The sequence below is a fragment of the Physeter macrocephalus genome, chromosome 2 (genome assembly GCF_002837175.3).
Source record: "Physeter macrocephalus isolate SW-GA chromosome 2, ASM283717v5, whole genome shotgun sequence".
In the NCBI taxonomy this organism is placed as follows: Eukaryota; Metazoa; Chordata; class Mammalia; order Artiodactyla; family Physeteridae; genus Physeter; species Physeter macrocephalus.
Window position 1 is genome coordinate 42,447,736 of NC_041215.1, and position 21,553 is coordinate 42,469,288.

Below are 21,553 nucleotides of genomic sequence, written 5' to 3' on the forward strand. Positions count from 1 at the left end.
GTAGGATTGTATTGCTATAAACTTCCCTCTTAGAACTGCTTTTGCTGCATCCCATAGGTTTTGGGTCATCGTGTTTTCATTCTCATTTGTTTCTTGGTAGTTTTTGATTTCTTCTTTGATCTCTTGGTTAAGTAGTGTATTGTTTAGCCTCCATGTATTTGTAATTTTACAGATTTTTTTCCTGTAATTGATATCTAGTCTCATAGCATTGTGGTTGGAAAAGATACTTGATACGATTTCAATTTTCCTACATTTAGCAAGGCTTGATTTGTGACCCAAGATATGATCTATCCTGGACAATGTACCATGAGCACTGGAGAAGAAAGTGTAATCTGCTGTTTTTGGATGGAATGTCCTATAAATATCAATTAAGTCCATCTTGTTTAACATATCATTTAAAGCTTGTGTTTCCTTATTTATTTTCATTTTGGATGATCTGTCCATTGGTGAAAGTGGGGTGTTAAAGTCCCCTACTATGATTGTGTTACTGTTGATTTCCCCTTTTATGGCTGTTAGCATTTGCCTTATGTACTGATGTGCTTCTATGTTGGGTGCATAAATATTTACACCTGTTATATCTTCCTCTTGGATTGATCCCTTGATCATTATGTACAGTGCTTCTTTGTCTCTTGTAATAGTCTTTATTTTAAAGTCTATTTTGTCTGATTTGAGAATTGCTACTCCAGCTTTCTTTTGATTTCCATTTGCATGGAATATCTTTTTCCATCCCCTCACTTGCAGTCTGTATGTGTCCCTAGGTCTGAAGTGAGTATCTTGTAGAAAGCATATGTACGGGTGTTGTTTTTGTATCCATTCAACCAGTCTGTGTCTTTTGGTTGGAGCATTTAATCCATTTATATTTAAGGTAGTTATTGATATGTATGTTCCTATTACCATTCTCTTAATTGTTTTCAGTTTGTTATTGTAAGTCTTTTCCTTCTCTTGTGTTTCCTGCTTAGAGAAGTTCCTTTAGCATTTGTTGTAGAGCTGGTTTGGTGGTGCAGAATTCTCTTAGCTTTTGCTTATCTGTAAAGGTGTTAGTTTTTCCATCCAGTCTGAATGAGATCCTTGCTGGGTAGAGTAATCTGGTTGTAGGTTTTTCCCTTTCATCACTTTATATATGTCCTGCCACTCTCTTGTGGCTTGCAGAGTTTCTGCTGAAAGATCAGCTGTTAGCCTTCTGGGGATTCCCTTGTATGTTATTTGTTGTTTTTCCCTTGCTGCTTTTAATATTTTTTCATTGTATTTAATTTTTGATAGTTTGATTAATATGTGTCTTGGCATGTTTCTCCTTGGATTTATCCTGTATGGGACTCTCTGTGCTTCCTTTTTCAGTCCCTTTTTTTTTCTCTTCTTCTTCTGGGATCCTTGTAATTTGAATGTTGTTGCATTTAATGTTGTTCCAGAGGTCTCTGAGATTGTCCTCAATTCTTTTCATTCTTTTTTTAAAATTCTGCTTTGCAGTAGTTATTTTCACTATTTTATCTTCCAGGTCATGTATCCATTCTTCCCCCTCAGTTATTCTGCTATTGATTCCTTCTAGAGAATTTTTAACTTCATTTATTGTGGTGTCCATCACTGTTTGTTTGCTCTTTGGTTCTTCTAGGTCCTTGTTAAACGTTTCTTATATTTTCTTCATTCTCTTTCCAAGATTTTGGATCATCTTTACTGTCATTACTCTAATTCTTTTTCAGGTAGACTGCCTATTTCCTCTTCATTTGTTAGGTCTGGTGGGTTTTTACCTTGTTCTTTCATCTGCTGTGTATTTCTCTGTCTTCTCATTTTGCTTAACTTACTGTGTTTGGGATCTCCATTTCGCAGGCTGCAGGTTCGTAGTTCCCATTGTTTTTGGTGTCTGTCCACAGTGGCTAAGGTTGGTTCAGTGGGTTGTGTAGGCTTCCTGGTGGAGGGGACTAGTGCCTGTGTTGGCTTCCTGGTGGAGGGGACTAGTGCCTGTGTTCTGGTGGATGAGGCTGGATCTTGTCTTTCTGATGGGCAGGACAGCATCTGGTGGTGTGTTTTGGGGTGTCTGTGACCTTATTATGATTTTAGGCAGCCTCTCTGCTAATGGGTGGGTTTGTGTTCTGTGTTGCTAGTTGTTTGGCATAGGGTGTCCAGCACTGTAGCTTCCTGGTCGTTGAGTGGAGCTGGGTCTTGGCGTTGAGATGGAGATCTGTGGGAGAGCTTTCGCAGTTTGATATTATGTGTGGTCAGGAGGTCTCTGGTGGACCAGTGTCCTGAATTCTCCTCTCCCACCTCAGAGGCACAGGCCTGACACCCACCCAGAGCATCAAGACCCTGTTAGCCACACAGCTCAGAAGAAAAGGGAGAAAAAAAAGAAAGAAAGGAAATAAATAAATAAAGGTATTAAAATAGAAATTAATTACTAAAAATAAAAAAAGTAATTTTAAAAAGAGAGAAGGAAAGAAGAGAGCAACCAAACCAAAAAACAAATCTTCCAATGATAACAAGTGCTAAAAGCTATACTAAAAAACAAAAATTGAAAACGGACAGTCAGAACCCTAGGACAAATGGCAAAAGCAAAGCTGTACAGACGGAAATCACACAAAGAAGCATACACATACACACAAAAAGGGAAAAAGGAAAAAATATATATATAAAAAAAGGAAAAGAGCAACCAGATCAATAAGCAAATCTACCAGTCATAATAAGCTCTAAATACTAAACTAAGATAAACATAAAACCAGAAATAAATTAGATGCAGAAAGCAAACCCCAAGTCTATAGTTGCTCCCGAAGTCCACTGCCTCAATTTTGGGATGATTAGTTGTCTGTTCAGGTTTTCCACAGATGCAGGTACATCAAGTTGATTGTGGAGATTTAATCCGCTGCTCCTGAGGCTTCCTGGAGAAATTTCCCTTTCTCTTCTTTGTTTGCACAGTTCCTGGGGTTCAGCTTTGCATTTGGACCCACCTCTGCGTGTAGGTCGCCTGAGGGCGTCTGTTCCCCACCCAGACAGGACAGGGTTAAAGGATTGACTGATCGAGGGCTCTGGCCTTGGGGTGGGTGGGGAGGGGTACGGATGTGGGACGAGCCTGCGGCAGCAGAGGCCAACAAGAGGTTGCACCAGCCTGAGGCACGCCGTGTGTTCTCCCAGGGAAGTTGTCCCTGGATCACGGGACCCTGGTAGTGGCGGGCTGCACAGGCTCCCGGGAGGAGAGGTGTGGATAGTGACCTGTGCTTGCACACAGGCTTCTTGGTGACTGCAGCGGCAGCCTTAGGGTCTCATGCCCATCTCTGGTGTCTGTGCTGATAGCCACAGCTCATGCCCATCTCTGGAGCTCGTTTAGGCGGTGCTCTGAATCCCCTCTTCTCACGCACCTGGAAACAGTGGTCTCTTGCCTCTTCGGCAGCTCCAGGCTTTTTCCCGGACTCCCTCCCAGCTAGCTGTGGCGCACTAGCCCCCTTCAGGCTGTGTTCACACAGCCAACCCCAGTCCTCTCCCTGGGATCTGACGTCTGAAGCCTGAGCCTCAGCTCCCAGCCCCCGCCCGCCCCGGCAGGTGAGCAGACAAGCCTCTCGGGCTGATGAGTGCTGGTCGGCACCCATCCTCTGTGCGGGGATCTCTCCACTTTGCCCTCCGCACCCCTGTTGCTGTGCTCTTCTCCGTGGCTCTGAAGCTCCCCCCCGCTCACCCCCCCGTCTCCACCAGTGAAGGGGCTTCCTAGTGTGTGGAAACTTTTCCTCCTTCACAGCTCCCTCCTGGGGGTGCAGGTCCCGTCCCTATTCTTTTGTCTCTTTCTTTTCTTTTTTCTTTTGCCCTACCCAGGTACGTGGGGAGTTTCTTGCCTTTTGAGAGGTCTGAGGTCTTCTGCCAGCGTTCAGTAGGTGTTCTGTAGGAGTTGATCCATATGTAGATGTATTTTTGATGTATTTGTGGGGAGGAAGGTGATCTCCATGTCTTACTCCTCCACCATGTTGTAGGTGCAAATTCACCATCTGAATCACTTTTTTAATGTCTGTTAATTTGGAGGTGTGTTAAATTTTTTGGTGTTTTTAATAGTGGTAAAATATGACATAAAATGTAACATTTAAACTTTTTTTTTTTTTTTTTTTTTGTGGTACGCGGGCCTCTCACTGCTGTGGTCTCTCCCGTTGCAGAGCACAGGCTCTGGACGCGCAGGCTCAGCCGCCATGGCTCACGGGCCCACCCGCTCCGCGGCATGTGGGATCTTCCCGGACTGGGGCACCAACCCGTGTCCCCTGCATTGGCAGGCGGACTCTCAACCACTGCACCACCAGGGAAGCCCTAAACCATTTTTAAGTGTACAGTTCAGTGGCATTAAGTACGTTCACATTGTGTGCACCCACCCCCACCATCCATCCATATCCAGAACGTTTTATCTTCACAAACTGAAAGTCTATTTATTAATCAAACTTCACATTTCCCCTTTCTCCCCGCCCCCAGCAACCACCATTCTACTTTGCTATGAATTTCACTATTCTTGGTACCTCCTATAAGTGGAATCTTAAAATATTTGAACTTTCATGTCTAGCTTATTTCACTTTACCTGATGTCTTCAAGATTCATGTTTGTAGCATGTGTCAGAATTTCCTTTCTTTCTAAAGCTGAGTAGTATTCCATTGTATGTTTGTACTACAGTTCATTTTAATTTGTTAATGGACAGGTGGATAGCTGCTATAAACATGAATGTAAAATTGCTCAATTCCTTGCTTTCAGTATTTCAGGGTGTATACCGAGAAATGGATTTACTGGATCACATTGTAATTCTGGGTTTAATTTTTTGAGGAACTGCCATACTGTTTTCCATAGCAATAGCAGCATCTCATATTCCAACTAGTAATGCACACAGATGCCAATTTCACATCCTCACCAACACTCTTTTTTTTGGTGTTTTTGGCTGCATTGGGTCTTTGTTGCTGCGCACAGGCTTTTCTCTGGTTGAGGAAAGTGGCTACTCTTCATTGCGGTGGCTTCTCTTGTTGCAGAGCACGGGCTCTAGAGTGCAGGCTCGGTAGTTGTGGCTCACGGGCTTAGTTGCTCCGCAGCATGTGGGATCTTCCCGGACCAGGGCTCGAACCCGTGTCCCCTGCATTGGCAGGCAGATTCTTAACCACTGTGCCACCAGGGAATCCCCACCAACACTTACTCTTTTCTGGTTTTCTGATAATAACCATCCTAATAGGTGTGAAGTGATATTTCACTGTAGTTTTCATTTGAGATTCTCTGATGACTACTGGTGTTGAGCATCTTTTCATGTGTTTATTGGTCATTTATCTTCTTTGGAGAAATGTCTACTCAAGTCCTTTGTCCATATTTTAGTTGGGTGTTTTGTTGTTAAGTTATATGAGTTCCTCATATACTCTGGATATTGATCCCTTATCATATACATGATTTGCAAGTATTTTCTCCCATTCTGTAGGCCAACTTCATATGTATGTATATATATATATATATATATATATGTATGTATTTTTTTTTTTTTAGTGCACAAAAGTTTTTAATTTTGATGAAGTCCAAATTTTTGCTTTTGTTGCCTGTGCTTTTGGTGTCATATCCAAGAATCATCGCCAAATCCAAAATTATTTCCCATCTTCTGCTAAGTTTTATAGTTTTAGTTCTTACATTTAAGTATTTGGTCCATAGTGAGCTAACTTTTATATATGGTGTAAGGTAAGGGTCTGATTTTTGCATGCAGATATTGTTTTCTCAGTACCATTTGTTGAATTTTTTTTTAAAGCAGTTCTTTCTAGTGTGATTTTTGTTGTTTAGAGACAACTCTTCTAATTTTTTTCTTATAGTATCTTTGTAAGACCTAAATACTTTTTGTGATACTCACTTTTTTGAGAGATTAGTTTTCCTGAGCTTTAAGTAGATGTGTTTCAGAGGAGCTTTTCTAACTTCACTGTTATTTTGTGTAATATTCAGAAATGTAGCAGGTTGCTTTTTGGGGTTTCCTGGCTGTGTTCCCCTACCTCATTTTTATCTCTGCTTTGCCTTGTACCTATCCTGCCAATTTTGCTTTTTGTTCCCAGAAGTTTTTCTTCAATATGGAGTCCTGGAAGAGAGCCTTGGGAGATAAGTTTCAAAAGTTCATACAACTTAGCTTCAACCCTTTAAGCCTTACTCTAGGCCTCATGCATTCATCCACTTAATTGGACTTGACAAAATTTTTCCCAGGTTTAGCTGCTGTTCTCAAATTGGCCTGCCATGGTTTCCAGTGGATGCCTGTTGGCTACTTTGAGTTTCTTCTGTTATCAAGTCCAGCACATGCCCCATTACTTCCCTTATTGCATAGATGCTGATACTGTAGGTATTGTGGTTACAGTAGCCTGTTTTCTCCTCTCCCATTTGTATTTTGGGATTTCCTTGTTAAGTGGTTTGGTTATAAGCATCCATAGGCTCTTGGTTTTGCTATCTTGTTACTCTGATTCTGTGGAGATTTGGGTAAGCAAGGCGGAAGATTCATCAGAAAGATTTTGATAGACATACGAAAGCATGTGATATTCTTGTTAGATTTTTTTTCAAATTGATTCTGAAGAGAGCTCAAAGTTTTAAAAAAAAGCTTTAAGGTTATTTTGAAACATGGTGCTCTATATGTCTAGTTACATATGTTGACTGATGGAATGTATTAACCATATCTTACATAAGTCTTTATAAAGTCTTCATGAAGCAGCTTTTTTCTCTCAAAATTAAATGATTGTAAAATATTCACATAATTCATACCTTTTTTCATGCACACACACATACTTGTGTCTGCTAGTCTTGATAGTTCATATGCTTCTTTGATGGCTTTAGCTTATTTGTCCCAGAACTAAGAAAGTATTTTATACAGTTTGGTGATGTAGTAATTCTAAACTGAGCCTGGTCTATAGAATAGAGCAGATTTTTATGTTAACAGATATGCAGAGTGTTTGCATTAGCCAAGGTACACAAAGGTCTCTGTATGAAGACTGACTTTATGTAATTTATAAACTGACTTTGAAGGCATAACAAAGATATTTTTAGTACATAAAATTGTTTACAGTAATTTTTTTAAGTGAAAATCAAATTAGATCACTATATATTCTAGTATAAACATGTATACACATTCTAGGGAATGAGGAAAGTGATAGAAACATCCTTACCACCCCACAGCATTTTGGGGCATTAACTTAATATTTTATACTTAAATATAAGTTGTGGTTCTGGTTGTAAAGCTGGCATGTTAAGTACTCTGTATATGTCATATTTAAGGAAATAGATGTGATGTGAACTAATGGGCACAGGGTTTCTTTTGGGGGCGATGAAAATATACCTTAAATTCACCAGTTTAGAATGTGCAATTCAGTGGGTATATTTATAGAGTTGTGCAGCCATTATCACAATCTAAGTGTATAGTATTTTCATCACCCCAAAAAGAAACCCCGTGCCTATTAGCAGTTCGCTGATTTTTCTCCCCCCTCCCAATCCTGGACAACCATTCTGTCTCTGTAGATTTGCCTATTCTGGACATTGCATATAAATAGAATTATGCAATATGTGGTATTACACTTAGCATAATGTTTCCAAGAGTTGCCCATGGTGTAGCATATATTAGCACTTCATTCCTTTTTACTGCTGAGTAACATTCCATTCATTGTGTGGATATACCTCATTTTATTCGTCCATTTATCAGTTTATGGACATCTAGGTTTCAAATTTTTTGCTATTGTGAATAATGCTGGTGTGTGAACATTCGTGTGCAAGGTTTTGTGTGGAGTTAAGGTTTTGTTTTCTCTTGAGTATATACCTGGGAGTGGAATTGCTGGATTGTATGGTAAACCTAGATCTCAATAATCTTATGTAGCGCTTTTAAAAAAAAAAAAATTATTTATTTATTTATTTTTATTTATTTATTTTGGCGGCACCGGGTCTTAGTTGTGGCACGTGGGATCTTCCTTGTGGTGTGAGGGATCATTTAGTTGAGGCATGTGGACTTCTTAGTTGCTGCATGTGGACACTCAGTTGCAGCATGCATGTGGGATCTAGTTCCCTGACTAGGGATTGAACCTGGGCCCCCTTCATTGTGAGTGAGGAGTCTTACCCACTGAACCACCAGGGAAGTCCCTTGGATAGTTTTTTTAAAGACATTTTGTGAAACTGCCAAATGGTTTTCCAAAGTATTCATACCATTTTACCTTCCCACAAACAACGTTAAATGGTTCCACTTTCTCCACATCTTTGCCAACACTTAAACTGTCTTTTTTCAAAATTATGGTTATCCTAGTGAGTGTACAGTATCTCCTGGTTTTGATTTGCATTTCCATAGTGATTAATGGTCTGGAGCATCTTTTCATGTGTGTGTTGGCCATTTGTATATGCTTAAGCCTTGAACAGTGCAGGGTTTAGGGACCCCACCCCCACACACTAGGAAATCTGCATAGAACTTTACAGTTGCCCTGCCCTCTGTATACAAGGTTCTGCATCTGTGGATTCAACCCACTGCAGTTGCTGAGGCACTGTAATATGTGTTTATTGAAAAAAATCTAAGTTGTAGGACGTCTTTATGTATTCTGGGTAACAATCGCTTATCAGAAAAATAATTTGGGAGTATTTTCTTGCATTGCTTGTCTTTTTCACATTCTTGATGGTGTCATTTGTAGCACATGTATCCAATTTATTAATATTTTTCTTTTGTCACTTGTGCTTTGGTATATCTAAGAAAGCATTGCCTGATCCAAAGTCATGAAGATTTATTGCTGTATTCTTCTAGGAGTTTTTAAAAATAGTTTTAGCTCTTCCATTTTGGCCTGTGATCCATTTTCAGTTACTTTTGGTTTGTGGTGTTAACTTTTGGTTTGTGGTGTTAAAGAGGGGGGGATGGACTTCATTTTTTTGCATGTGATTATATGGTTGTCCCAGCACTATTAGGTGAAAAGACTGTTCATTGAATTATCTTGACACTCTTGTTGAAAAATCAGTTGACCATAAATATAATGTTTATTTCTGAACTCTTTATTCTATTCCACAACCTATATGTCTTTATGCAGTACCACATAGTCTTGATTACTGTAGCTTGTAAGTTTTGAATTCAGGAAGTATGAGTCTTTCCAACTTTGTTCTTCTTTTTCAAGGTTGTTTTGGTTATTCTCTGTCCCTTGCATTTCCATATGAATTTTAGGATCAGCTGGTCAGTTTCTGCAAAAAAGAAGCTGGGATTTGACAGGGATTGTGTGAATCTGTAGATCAATTTGGAGGATCAGGCCATCTTCACAGTATTAATTCTTCTATAATATTAGTTTTTGTTTGTTTAGCCATCTGAAGAAAAGTCGTCTTTTTAAGGTTTATGTGGTATGATAGCATATATATGCAACGTTAATGTTCTTATTTCACAATACTATGATTGTTTATTATGGGCTGGTAGGAGATGAATATGTAAGGGAGAGTTGAACACCAACATTTGAAATGCTAAGGGTATTTTAAACTATAAATTGATTTTTTTTCATTTTTGTAACAAATTCATAATGATAAGGTACTCCTCAATAAATAAATTTTAAAATGCCAAGTTGTGTTAAGCATATTAAATGTATTTAAATATAATGTAATTACTCTGGAAATCAAGCCCTATTCTCTTCATCAGTACTATTTTTTTAGCAATACTGAATACTAGTATTTTTTCAGTCTTTATTAAGCCAGCTCTTTTTTTTTGTTTTGTTTTGTTTGTTTGTTTTTGCGGTAGGCAGGCTTCTCACTGTTGTGGCCTTTCCCGTCGCGGAGCACAGGCTCCAGATGCGCAGGCTCACCATCCATGGCTCACAGGCCTAGCCGCTCCGCGGCATGTGGGATCTTCCCGGACCGGGGCATGAACCTGTGTCCCCTGCATCGGCAGGTGGACTCTCAACCACTGCGCCACCAGGGAAGCCCAAGCCAGCTCTTTTTTAAATGTAACTAGATGTTCCAAATAACATCCAACCTGAAGATTTTTTTTAATTCTCAACATAAAATTTCTTACGTTGACAGTATTACACTCACACATAATTATATGGGTAGGAAAACAGCTAAAATGCCAGAGTGAGTTAATGACATTTTCTGTAACACTGAAATGCCACTCTTTTCAGTGCAGTAAGATTAAGGGTTTAAACCCCTTTTTAACATTGTACTGGAATTTTGGTTTAATTTGTTGAAGCTTGGTGATCTTTCTTAGTAACAAGTGGACATTTTGACCTATTCTGTTTTCTTCTTTGTTGGGGGGCTGTTTTTCTTTATATCTAAGTTTTTACTTTACTTTTCCTGTTTTGGGATCCTCTTTCTGTGAGTCTTTGCTGAAGTTATACCATTACCACTTTTCCTTAACTATAGCCACAGGCAAGTGAGTTCCAAATTCAGACTGTGGTACCTAGAACTAGCTGGATATTTATTAATGAAGCGTCTTCAAGGCACAGAAATCGTTTCTCCTATTCTTAGGGGACAGGAAGTGTTGGGGCAGTTAAGGGACAAGGCAGAAATGGCCTCACCAGCCTATAGGACCTAAAGAGGAAACCTAGGAAAAGATTAGAAAAAGCTTGTTGTTGATGTATTAGCAAATAAAAAGCAGACTTGGAGGTCTTTGCTTCTGTTAGGGCTTTTTTGCATTAGGAGATTTAAAGTTGAAGAGTAATAAAACAGCTATGGCTAGTTCTTAAATAAAAATGTATATACTAAAAGAATAAAGACCAGAATGATTTATTTGAAACTGATTTTGATGTAGCCATTTTCAGTGACTTAGAAATCACCCAAGCTTTTTGTTAATGCAAACTGACCTTGCCTCCAACTATCAAGGTTGAAGCCAGCAATGGAAAGTGAAGAATGTCAGCAGTGAGGGCATCATGAGCAGAAGGGGGAGACAGCAGCCAGGAATGGGCAGGAGGAGAAAGATGGAGAAGGAAGGGAGTCAGATCAAGAGGTAGGAATGGAAACATACAAAGGAATAGAATAAGATAAGAATGTAAAAGCAACTGGAGGGAGAAGGAAAGAGAGGGGAGTACAAGTGTAATCATTAAAGTCAAGTCAAGTGTCATCATTTCAGTGTTTGAATCTGCTTATTAGTTAGGACTATAATGAAGCCTTTAAAGAATTGAGTTTAACCGTGGAAGAAAGAAGGTGAGCAAGAAAGAAGGGAATTTTGATGAGCATGTTAAATCACTTTTTAAATTTAAGATCAACCCTAAAAATACACAACTGTTGTTTCATTTTGCAGCATAGTAATAATAATATTTGAATCATATTACTATGGGGCACTATTCTAAGTGCTTTACATATATTGATTCATTTAATCCTTACCACAACTTTATAAGCAGATACTATCTCTCCCATTTTACAGATGCGGAAACTGAGCCACAAAGAGAATAAGTAATTTGCCTAGGCTAGTCAGATAACAGAGCCAGGATTCCACTGAGGCAGTCTGACTACTGTGCTACAGCTGGCTTCATCACCTCTACCTCCCCCTCTCCATCATTTGTATGGTATATTTCTGTAGAAATTTGTCTTGTTTTGAGAATGTAATATGCCCTTGAAATAGTTGTACATCTGCTAGAGTGACAAACTGTGGACACTATTTAAAGATCAGTTTTTCTTCCCTTTAGTTACAGTGACTTGAGAAAGTTTATTAAACTCAGTACCAGAACACAAAAGATGAATAGTGCATGGTCCCTGTCCCCAGTGAACTGAATCTCAGTTTGTAATTGGTCATTTGAACCAACCAAATGTCTACTCCAATATTGGTGTGAATTCTTGTACTTCGAAGCAACTTTGCTAATGAATGTTTGTTGCCTTTAGAAGTATGCTCACCTTTAAAAGCCACTGACCAACTAGAAGTATTGTCATTGCTTAAAGGTTTTTGAGTTATTTTTGTTTTAATAAGCCACACAACAAAGTCAGCTTTTCATACAAAAAGCAGTGGTACCTAGTTTGATTACCTTCCTTAGTCAGTCCTTAAAATTAAAGCCTCGCATGGATATTCACAAAGTATCTAAAAAGGTGTTTTGTTTTGTTTTGTTTTTACAGCCCTGATGGAGTAAGATGTTTGCAGGCAGTAGAGGAGGAAATGTGAATGGAGGTAGTGGATTTCACCAGGAACTTTGGAAGAGTGTTGGGTATTAGTTGCACTGGAGGAGGATGAGAATTGAGCCCTATTTAGAGGGAGAACAGAAAGACTTCTGTGAGGAGTGTGGGTAAATAAACCAGGAACCTATCCTGAAGATCATTGCTTAGCTCCTTGAATACTTAATTTTTAAAACTTTTTTGTAGAATTTTAGAATCATTCACTAGCATGCATATTTTGTGTCCATTGAGACTGTCTTCTAAGGAGAAGAGCTATGTGGTTTGAAAGTGCTTCTTGATATTGAGGTTTACAAAAAGTCTGAAGAGGATGGAGCTGTGACTGGGAGTCCTAAGAGATTTTACCAAGAAAAACTCATTGGAGACTTTTAGAAGTGCCCTTTAGGCAAGTAAGAGAAATTCTGGATTATCTGGTGTTAGGAAGACAGTTTAAATATTAATATTAAGTTCAGTCTAATTTGACTTTTCACTTGAGCCTGTATTGCTTCACTGTTTGACAAAGAGGTCTAGCATTTGAAGATTGACTTAGCCATTTCCCTCTTAGACATGAATGAGATAATAAATGAGAGATTGTGGGAAACTGAGAGTATCTTCATTTTATTGAGTGTTTCTTGCATTTCTTACCTTGGCATTGGCTCTTAGATTTTTTGTTGTGACATTTGGAATACTCTGAACTTAATATTGGTGCCTTTATATTAATATGTGGATTATCCACATATCATTCATTCAGCAAGTATTTTGAACAGCAGCTGCACAATGTTGGATAATGGGAACACGAATGAATAATTTAGTCTCTGTGTTCAAGCTGCTTCTAGACTGGTAGGGCAGACAAAATTAATAAACCCCAAGTTAGAGTACAGTGTAAGTACAATGATAGAGGAATACACCGTTTGCTATTGAATAAAGAAGAGCGATTCGCCCTGACTTGGGAATTTTACCTTGGGGGGGTGTGATCTTTTGAGGCAAACTGTTAAATAGAAAAGGAATTAATCAAACAGACTAGGTAGCAGTGGTAAGAAGTTTTCAGTATGTAGAAAGAATGACAGAACAGATAGAAGATAATTGTCCACTCTCAGTTATCTTACACTTTCTACATCTCAGGGACCCCCCCTGCCCTGGATGACTGCCATATAACTGGTATTTCAAGAATATTGACTAATTTTGGTATTGCTTAATTAAATCTGTTGTAAAGAATAACAGTTTAGTCTATATCTATGAAAACTAAGAATAAGTTGCTTTTCTGAGCATTCTCAATTTTTTAAACCATTTCCTGTTGTAATTTTAATTTTAAGAGACTGAAATAACTTGAAAGTCCAAGATGGAATTATTCAGTCTATTTAAGGTAACATTATTTCTAGTTGTTTGTAGCCAAACTCACTTAATTTTAGGTATGTTTTAAAGGTTTATACATAGGAAGAGAGCTTCGTGAAGTCATTTTTCTCCATTGACTCATCCGCAAATGCAGTTGGACTAGAGAGAAGGCCCCTTTCAGATCCAAAATCCAGTGTTAAATTTTATATCTCAAGAATGATATTTATAAGTTGTTTTAAAAGCTATCAGAAGAAAGGTCCACCTCCCCTGTATCAAATTTTCTCCTTATGTTAACTACCCAAATCATGTAGCTTGATTTATGCCCCCCCCCCTCCTCCCCTGCTTCTTTTGGCATTGTTTCTGTATAGTGATTGATAACCCCTCAGATGCAGTTAGACTCAGATATTCATCTCTTGAAAAATAATGTACCTGAATCTTGACATTTAGAAATTATCTTTTCATGACAGATTTTTTATATATATTCCTAGAATGTTATTTGAACTTAAATTATGCCAGTTTTCTGAGTCAGCAATTATTTGGTTCACTACTAAGTTTTTGGATAAATATTTGCTCAGAATTGGTGTTCTCTTAGTATCTTTATAGTGCAATGTTCTTACGTTTCTATCCGAAGAACATAACTTACTAAAGCTTAAAAAAAATTAATTTTTTCATCTCCAGTTAGAAAGGTTTCTACTCTGTTGGTTTGTCTTACATGTTTATATTCCCTGGTTTTTTAGCTACTTTTAATATTGCTGTATTGAAGTAATAGAGCTATTAGGTAGCAGTTTCATGTTCAGAATCCTCTTATTTTGCCTTGTAGATTCTTGTTCTTTTTCTCTCTTAAGCAAGATTGTATAGCTCTTAGCCACAAAAAGAAGCATTGATTAAAAGAATCCTAGTAAGTGGTGACTGCCTCAAAAGAGGGAAAATCTGGGTATACTTTACCCACTTTTCTTTTTTTTCTTTTTTCTTTCTTTCTTTCTTTTTTTTTAAAGCTTTGGCTTCATTATTTTGCTTGAGTTTTTTCCTTTACCTCCACAATGTGCGTTAATATTATTTAAACTTTCTTTTAGCTAAAGTGTAAGTCTTTTTCCTTTTAGAATTCTACTTGCAAAACAAGTAAAACAGATTTTATAGACTGAGGTTACTAGTTCTATCTAATGAATAACTTTTTAAAAATTTAATCTCGTCATAGCCCAACTTCAGTTCATACTATTAATATTGCATTCCTTTCTTGCATGCCCCCTCCCTTAGAAAGTAGAAGGTGTTTCCAAAATTTATTTGTTTTTAAATCACCAAATTTTATCTTTTCCACAGATAATATCACCTACTGCATTATTTTTGGCTGCAAAAGTAGAAGAACAGGCTCGAAAACTTGAACATGTTATCAAAGTAGCACATGCTTGTCTTCATCCCCTAGAGCCACTGCTGGATACTAAATGTGATGTATGTAAAAATTGGGTGTTTTGGGTTTTGAAACCTTTTCATTATTTAGACTTAATAAAAATATAATTCGATTGGTGTTGCCTTCCAGTGCTGCTTATTACTGTTACAACTTAGGAATGTAATACCAGGAAGTGATCTGACAGAAACATATTTCATGTTATGTTCATGAATTTCATTGTCATTCTGCATCATGTAAAGCTTTGATTCAAGGGTGCTTTTTAAGTGTTTCACATTTTGTTTATCCTCACAGCAAACCTGTGACGTTTGTAGAGGGTATATCATATCACCTCCATCGTTTGGGTGTATTTAAGACCAGAGATATATAATTATCTTAAATTGTCGGCAAATGAGGGAATAGAAAAACCTCTGGATTTATCTCTAGACCAGTAATTACTCTTTTTATAGAAGTGTTCCCTTATTAATGCGTGTATGCTACTGCTATTCTCCGATACATAAAGATTTATTTTACCATGCTTTCATGAGTGTCATTTTGAAATTATTTTTGTTTTCCTAAAGAGTAATACTGGTTTACAAACAGCTTGTTCATCACCAATGTTTCAGTAGACCTTGTTTGAAAACACCATTTTTAAATGTTCTGACATCTTAAAACAGAAGCTAGCATTCTGGGCCTTTGAAATCCTTTTTCTAGCACTCCTGTGTAAGTGAGTTGCTTTATCAGGAACTGTTAACTATTGAATGACTACCAGACTGTATTAATTCAGTTTGATTTGGATCAAGTTTAAGGTCCAAATTAAATATATCTGATTTTATTAATGACAGTTTTTATCCTACATGTTGGCTTTAAGGGACTAAAATATTAATGTAGCTATTCAATAATAGAGAATGCGTGATTATTTAAAGTTACTTCTTATAGTTTCTATTAACTTTACAAATTCAGAATTATTTCTTGTGAATGCTTAGGGTATTGTTCAAATAACAGAAAAATCTATGTTTTAAAATTCAGCCCAGTGATCTCAAAATGGGCATAAATAAAATTAAAGGTGCTTTCACTCTAAGTTTAGCAATATGTCCTTACAGAAATGAATATTTATATATAATATAGTTTTCTTATCACCTTAGTTAATTGTCATGATATAAGAATGAGATGGCAGGAAAGTTTTCATACCTTTTACTCCCCGAGTAACTACATTAGGGCAATGATTTATTGAAGTTGAGGGAGAAGATCGTCTGTTTTTGCCCCCACAGGTGTATGGTACATTGTTTTGATATTTTATAGCTAAAATTTTTTCTTTTAATCTAGGGGTTTGAGGGATTGTTTTATTTTGTCTTTTCTGAAGAGAGGAATTTAATTCTAAAAAATAACGCACTGACCTACTGTGACAGTCAAGGAATTACCACATGAAATATCCTAGAGTGAGTTGATAAATCCTTTTCTTTAAAGGCCAGTTCGAATTTAATCTTACTTGGGTTGGTGCTTCCTGTCCTTAATGAGTCTTGAAGCACCAATGCCTAGGTAAAGTTTTACGTTACAGACTGGAGATGTCTTTTTTCAATTAACCTACCCCCTTTCATATTATTTTTAGATTGGTTTTTGTTTTGTTTTGTTTTGCTTTGTTTACATCTCCTGTATTAGAAGTAATTGAATTTAGAGTTTCCTGTATTAGAAGTAATTGAATTTAGAATTATTACAGAAAATAGGTTTTCTCTATCACCCTCAGTTTTATTTTCTTCATATTTCCAAACTACCTTGAGTAAGTTTGTAATGAATCTATAATACTCATGAGATTTAACAGTCCCATAGTCTAGTAGTGTTGTTTATTAAGCATTTTAATATTATTATTTTTACCTGGCAGGCTTACCTTCAGCAGACTCAAGAACTGGTTTTACTTGAAACCATAATGCTACAAACCCTAGGTATGTACTTATGTCAGGTATTATTTGTGTGGTTCTTCAATGCAGTATTCTAAATAAAGGAAAAGATTTCTGGAATAATTTTATCATTGAAGAAAGTTACATTTGAAAATAAGGTTTGGTGCCAGAATAGTATTGCCTGGTTCTAAGGAAGCCATTTTTTAAAATTTAATTTTGTTTAGCATTTAATTGAATGGCAAACATAGCCTTCAGTGTGATTTCTTATATTTTCAGATAGTTGAGACACTGTGCTTCATTTTGGATTTGCATTGGGGAATGGTCCTTTAGGGCTGTGGTGTATGACTGTAATATGTATAAACATACATGGCAGTCCTGCTGTACTAGGGCTTATGAATTTATCACATCATTTTATTGTATTTTTTAAAATATTTATTTATTTGGTTGCGCTGGGTCTTAGTTGGGGCAGGTGGGCTCCTTAGTTGGGGCAGGTGGGCTCCTTAGTTGAGGCAGGCGGGCTCCTTAGTTGTGGCACGCGGGCTCCTTAGTTGCAGCATGCATGTGGGATCTAGTTCCCTGACCAGGGATCAAACCCAGGCCCCCTGCATTGGGAGCACAGAGTCTTATCCACTGGTGCCACCAGAGGAGTCCCTATCACATCATTTTAAATGTGACATAGTAGTTATTTAAATGTTGATCGTCCTTGTCTAAAAGTTATATTGTCTGCAAGGTTTGTGCAACTTAAGAATCTGTAAAAATCATTTATTCTAATCTTTTACTTTACTCATGAGGAAATTGAGCCCTAAGCAGGTTTTGACTGTGTACAGTCATATATTACTTCTGGAAGAACCTAGCAGGGTGTAGTGGGAAGAACATAGGCTTTATGGAGATCTGTGCTTAAATGTGTAAGCCTCTTTACTTGCTTTCTAAACTCGGTCAGAAGTTCCTTTACCTTTCGTACCTCCATCCTGTATGTGCAAGGTGGAATAATAATGTAGCTATAACATTGTGAATTTGAAGATGAAAGATTGTTTTTTTAAAAAATTGCCACATAGTGTTTCATAAATAATCATTATTTATTATGGTAGTTACTTTTATCTTATTTATACTCCATTCCCAAATGTTGAATAGAAGTCTAATAATCATAGCTTTCCATCATGACAGATTCTTTTTATTACAAAAGTAGGCTGTTTGAAACACATGTAACTTGTTGAAAGTTTTTATAATATAAAGATATAAAAATAAAAGTGAGAATCTTTTTATTCCCTCCAAATCCAATTATTTAGCATGTTACCGTTTTATTACATAAATATGAAATTTTACAAATAATGAAAGTTGAAGGAAAATAACATTTTAAGATAGTTATTTTATCATATGAAATCAATGTATCGTATTCATATTGTTGATGACAGATTCTTAAACACAGAGAATGAATAGCATTATTTTAAGGGGAGCATTAGAATTTACAAGATATAACTATGGCTTTTGTTAAAGTGCGATTTTGCAGGTTTAATAACAGTAGAAATATGAAGAGACCACACAATAACTTTATAAATCTCTTTATTAGGATGTTATTCCTTTACTACTGCTGAAGGTACCATACAATGACCTCCACTTCAAAAAAAAAAAAAATGGAAACAGAAAAACCCTGCCCTACCTAAGGGGTTGACTGGACATGATAGCTTTTCAGTATCTCACCTTTGGTTTTAGAAACAGTGATTTAATCTTGAGGCCTATAAGGTTCACTTGCCTTAACAATTTTATTTTTATTAGTAATGAAATGTAGTTATAAGCTAACTGAAACCCATTGATCTAAGGCACAGTGAGAAAATAAGAGGACCATATTTAAAAGGTCATTTCTCCCACGGTGGCCCAAAGGTTATATTTATGAAAAATGTTCTTTTCACATCTTCTGAAAGAGTTGGAATATATTTAAGAAATATGTTACGTAGTTGAATTCCCTGCTTAAACTGTGGAGCAAGCTTAATAATTGTATTTGTCATGATTTTAGTTTGTTTTTAACTTGAGGATAATCTCAAACTAATTGTAATTGAGAATTTTGAATACATATTACTTATCTCTAAATAACTTTGTCAGTTTTCGTAATTGGAACACTGTTTTTGAGAAGATATTATTTCTTATGATTGGGGGTATAATAAACATGTCAGTGATGAGAAACTCTGTCTTTGAGTTTTTTTAATGATGAAAAATACACGTTTATGGTTATGTGATGAGTGGCATTTCTCAGGCAAGTATTATAGTGGTAAGTGATTGGGAAAAAAAGTACTTTTCATTTCAGGTTTTGAGATCACCATTGAACACCCACACACAGATGTGGTGAAATGTACCCAGTTAGTAAGAGGTAAGTGAAAACTTTTAAGTTAAGTTTTAATGCTTTTTATTGTCTATAATTGATAATTGAATGCTATTTTGTTCTTCTAACCTTTTCTTGAGTTTTATTTAAATGGCAGAAATGTCATTTTGAAGCATTATTTTTCAGTGTTCTACACCTACCTATTCATCTACTTCTATTTTTGGTTCTTCCTGGTGAGTTAGCTTCCTTTAACTTTAGGTGAGAGTCTTGTTTCTCTAAAAAATTAGAGGGCTTCCAAATATTAGGACTCTTTCTACTTCCCCATTGGGCTATGCCCATCCCAATTCAGTTAGTATTTAAGATGTAGGCCAAATTTAACATATAGGTGCAGAAAATAGTATTAATTTCCAATTTATGTCAAACTTTGATTGACTTCCTGAAAAGTGATTACGGTTTAAGAATTTGGAGGTCAGCTTCAAATCTTTCAGATAAAAATTGCCTTTCTTAGTGGATTTGTCATTTTGGGAAATGTTTTGCCCATGTTCGTTTGAACAGAATTGATTTAATACATTTTTCAAAGTTCTTTAGCATTACTAAAAATGGTTTCCTTTTTTTGTATAATGAGGAAATTATTATATAGCATGATATATAACAGCATGTGATGTACTTATTAAACCTTTTATAAACAGGAGTACAAAGTTTTTGTATTGTTTTCTTTACTCCTTATAAAGCATGTGGTATATATTTTTCTACTCTTGTTAATGAATCCTATGTATCTATCATTGTATCTCTAGAAATAATTTTTCACACAGATGCATGCAGTACTACTTCCTCTTTCCTGTTTACCATGTGAAGTGTTACATACTAATAGCAACCACTTGGAACCTTTAGTGTGCCTTTTTCTGATAGTTCTTTTTGAAAATGAAATTTTGCAGTTTCATTCCTTTACCACCAGACTTGTTTAGGTTTATTCTAAACAAAATGGGTAGGACTTTTGAAGGCCTTGTTTCTAGTGTTTACCTAAATGTTCTCTTATTCATTCTAAATTGAAGTCACTTTATACCTAGGTTAAGGTTTTATTACTATGCTAATGGCTACATATAAAAACAGACAAACCTGTTGTCTGGTACCACAGTTGTCATTGTTAAGAAATGGACTAATAAAAATCCCATTTATATTTTTTTAATCCTAAAAGCAAATGTTATCATTTATAAACTAAACTAGAACATATTTAATTTTGGTTTCTGTTCTTCATGGTTATATATTTTATAGCACTTTCTCATCCTCAGTATTACAGTGTAGTATAGAATTGTATAGATGACTAGTGTAGATGTTGGATTAAGAAATAGAGCTTTAGGGCTTCCCTGGTGGCGCAGTGGTTGCGCGTCCGCCTGCCGATGCAGGGGAACCGGGTTCGCGCCCCGGTCTGGGAGGATCCCACGTGCCGCGGAGCGGCTGGGCCCGTGAGCCATGGCCGCTGCGCCTGCGCGTCCGGAGCCTGTGCTCCGCAACGGGAGAAATAGAGCTTTAGAGAAGTTCTGTTCTCTTGAAAACTTGAAAGGGTAAGCTGTTTTGTTTAAATAATGGAGAGCCATATAATTTGCCTTAAGTTGAGATTAGTAAAGAAAGATGTTGAAGATATTAAATATAGGTTAAAAATATGTATGTGTATGTGCATATACACACTCTTAGTAGGAAATGAAACTGAATTTTCAGCTTAGTATTGTGAAATTTGAGTCAGCTTCTCTTAAATCCTATCTAAAGAAGCTAGAGACATTAAAGTCCATTTATTTTGCAAAATTGAATAGTAAAATTTAAACATTTACAAAAACTATGAATTTGATATATCATCCAAAGCAAAATATTTAAATCTGATTTTTTTGTTGTTGTTCTTAATGTTTAAAATGTGACCAATTCTTAAATTTTAGTACAACTCTCATGTGTTTAACATCATTTTGTCTGACTAACATTTCAAGTAACTATAATTTGCATCTTACTCCATTTTTAAAATGTTCTTTCGTGTTTGGTATATTTTTTTCCTTTGCCCCTAAAACCACTTTCAGCTAACAAAAGAACATTTTCCCTACATTCTTCTCTGTTGCAATGACTTTTAATAGGTTACTGAATTTACATATGTTCTGAGGTGAAAACTGCAATAGCAATTTAAACTTATTTTTACTTTTCTATATGTTTAGATTCTTTCGTGGGTGGGGGTGAGGGTAAAAGGTTTGAGTTCTTTGAAGTTCTCCCCTACCTCCAACCTCTGGAGATGAGAAAGTTATTATGCTACTTTGCTGCAGGATTGGCTGATGTCATTTTACAGGGACCTTTCATTTCTGTGATTTCTCCTTCCCTCCCCACCAGGAAAGAATGCCATACTTAAGTCACACTGCCTCCAAGACATCTGATGCTTTGACACTCTTCCTTAGCACAACTCTGCTAAACCCAAATCCCTTTTGTAAACCTTTATGTTGATGATCCACATGGGGCAGCGGGGAATTACAGGTGCCACAAATAAAAATAGGAGAGGGCAAGGAATTTGAGACCTGTTAGAGGGGGTGAGCTGAGGTGAACTGATCCTAGGTGAGCAGAGAGGAAAGGTATGTCAGTGAT

General features: G+C 36.7%; 1 protein-coding gene and 1 non-coding gene across 13 annotated transcripts in view; one reads left to right on the plus strand and one right to left on the minus strand.

Annotated features, from left to right (window-relative positions):
- Positions 1-21,553, plus strand: part of CCNT2 (cyclin T2) — a 46,659-nt gene that overhangs the window by 13,812 nt on the left and 11,294 nt on the right. For 7 of the 12 annotated variants that reach the window (XR_002891521.2, XM_055087556.1, XM_055087562.1 and 4 more), the window contains 3 exons: positions 14,668-14,796; positions 16,611-16,671; positions 18,926-18,988. Coding sequence is in view for 9 of the 12 variants with exons in the window: in XM_055087556.1 (XP_054943531.1) it covers positions 14,668-14,796; positions 16,611-16,671; positions 18,926-18,988 (253 nt within the window). In the remaining 3 variants the exon portion in view is untranslated. Of the gene's footprint in view, positions 1-9,761; positions 10,886-11,302; positions 11,445-11,985; positions 12,038-12,182; positions 12,429-13,331; positions 13,382-14,667; positions 14,797-16,057; positions 16,171-16,610; positions 16,672-18,925; positions 18,989-20,630; positions 21,524-21,553 lie in introns of those variants that run through there. The other 5 variants (XM_007116533.4, XM_055087577.1, XM_007116532.3 and 2 more) reach the window with 5 other exon arrangements.
- TRNAV-CAC (transfer RNA valine (anticodon CAC)) lies at positions 7,993-8,065 on the minus strand. Its single transcript has one exon. It is a non-coding gene; the product is annotated as a tRNA-Val (tRNA).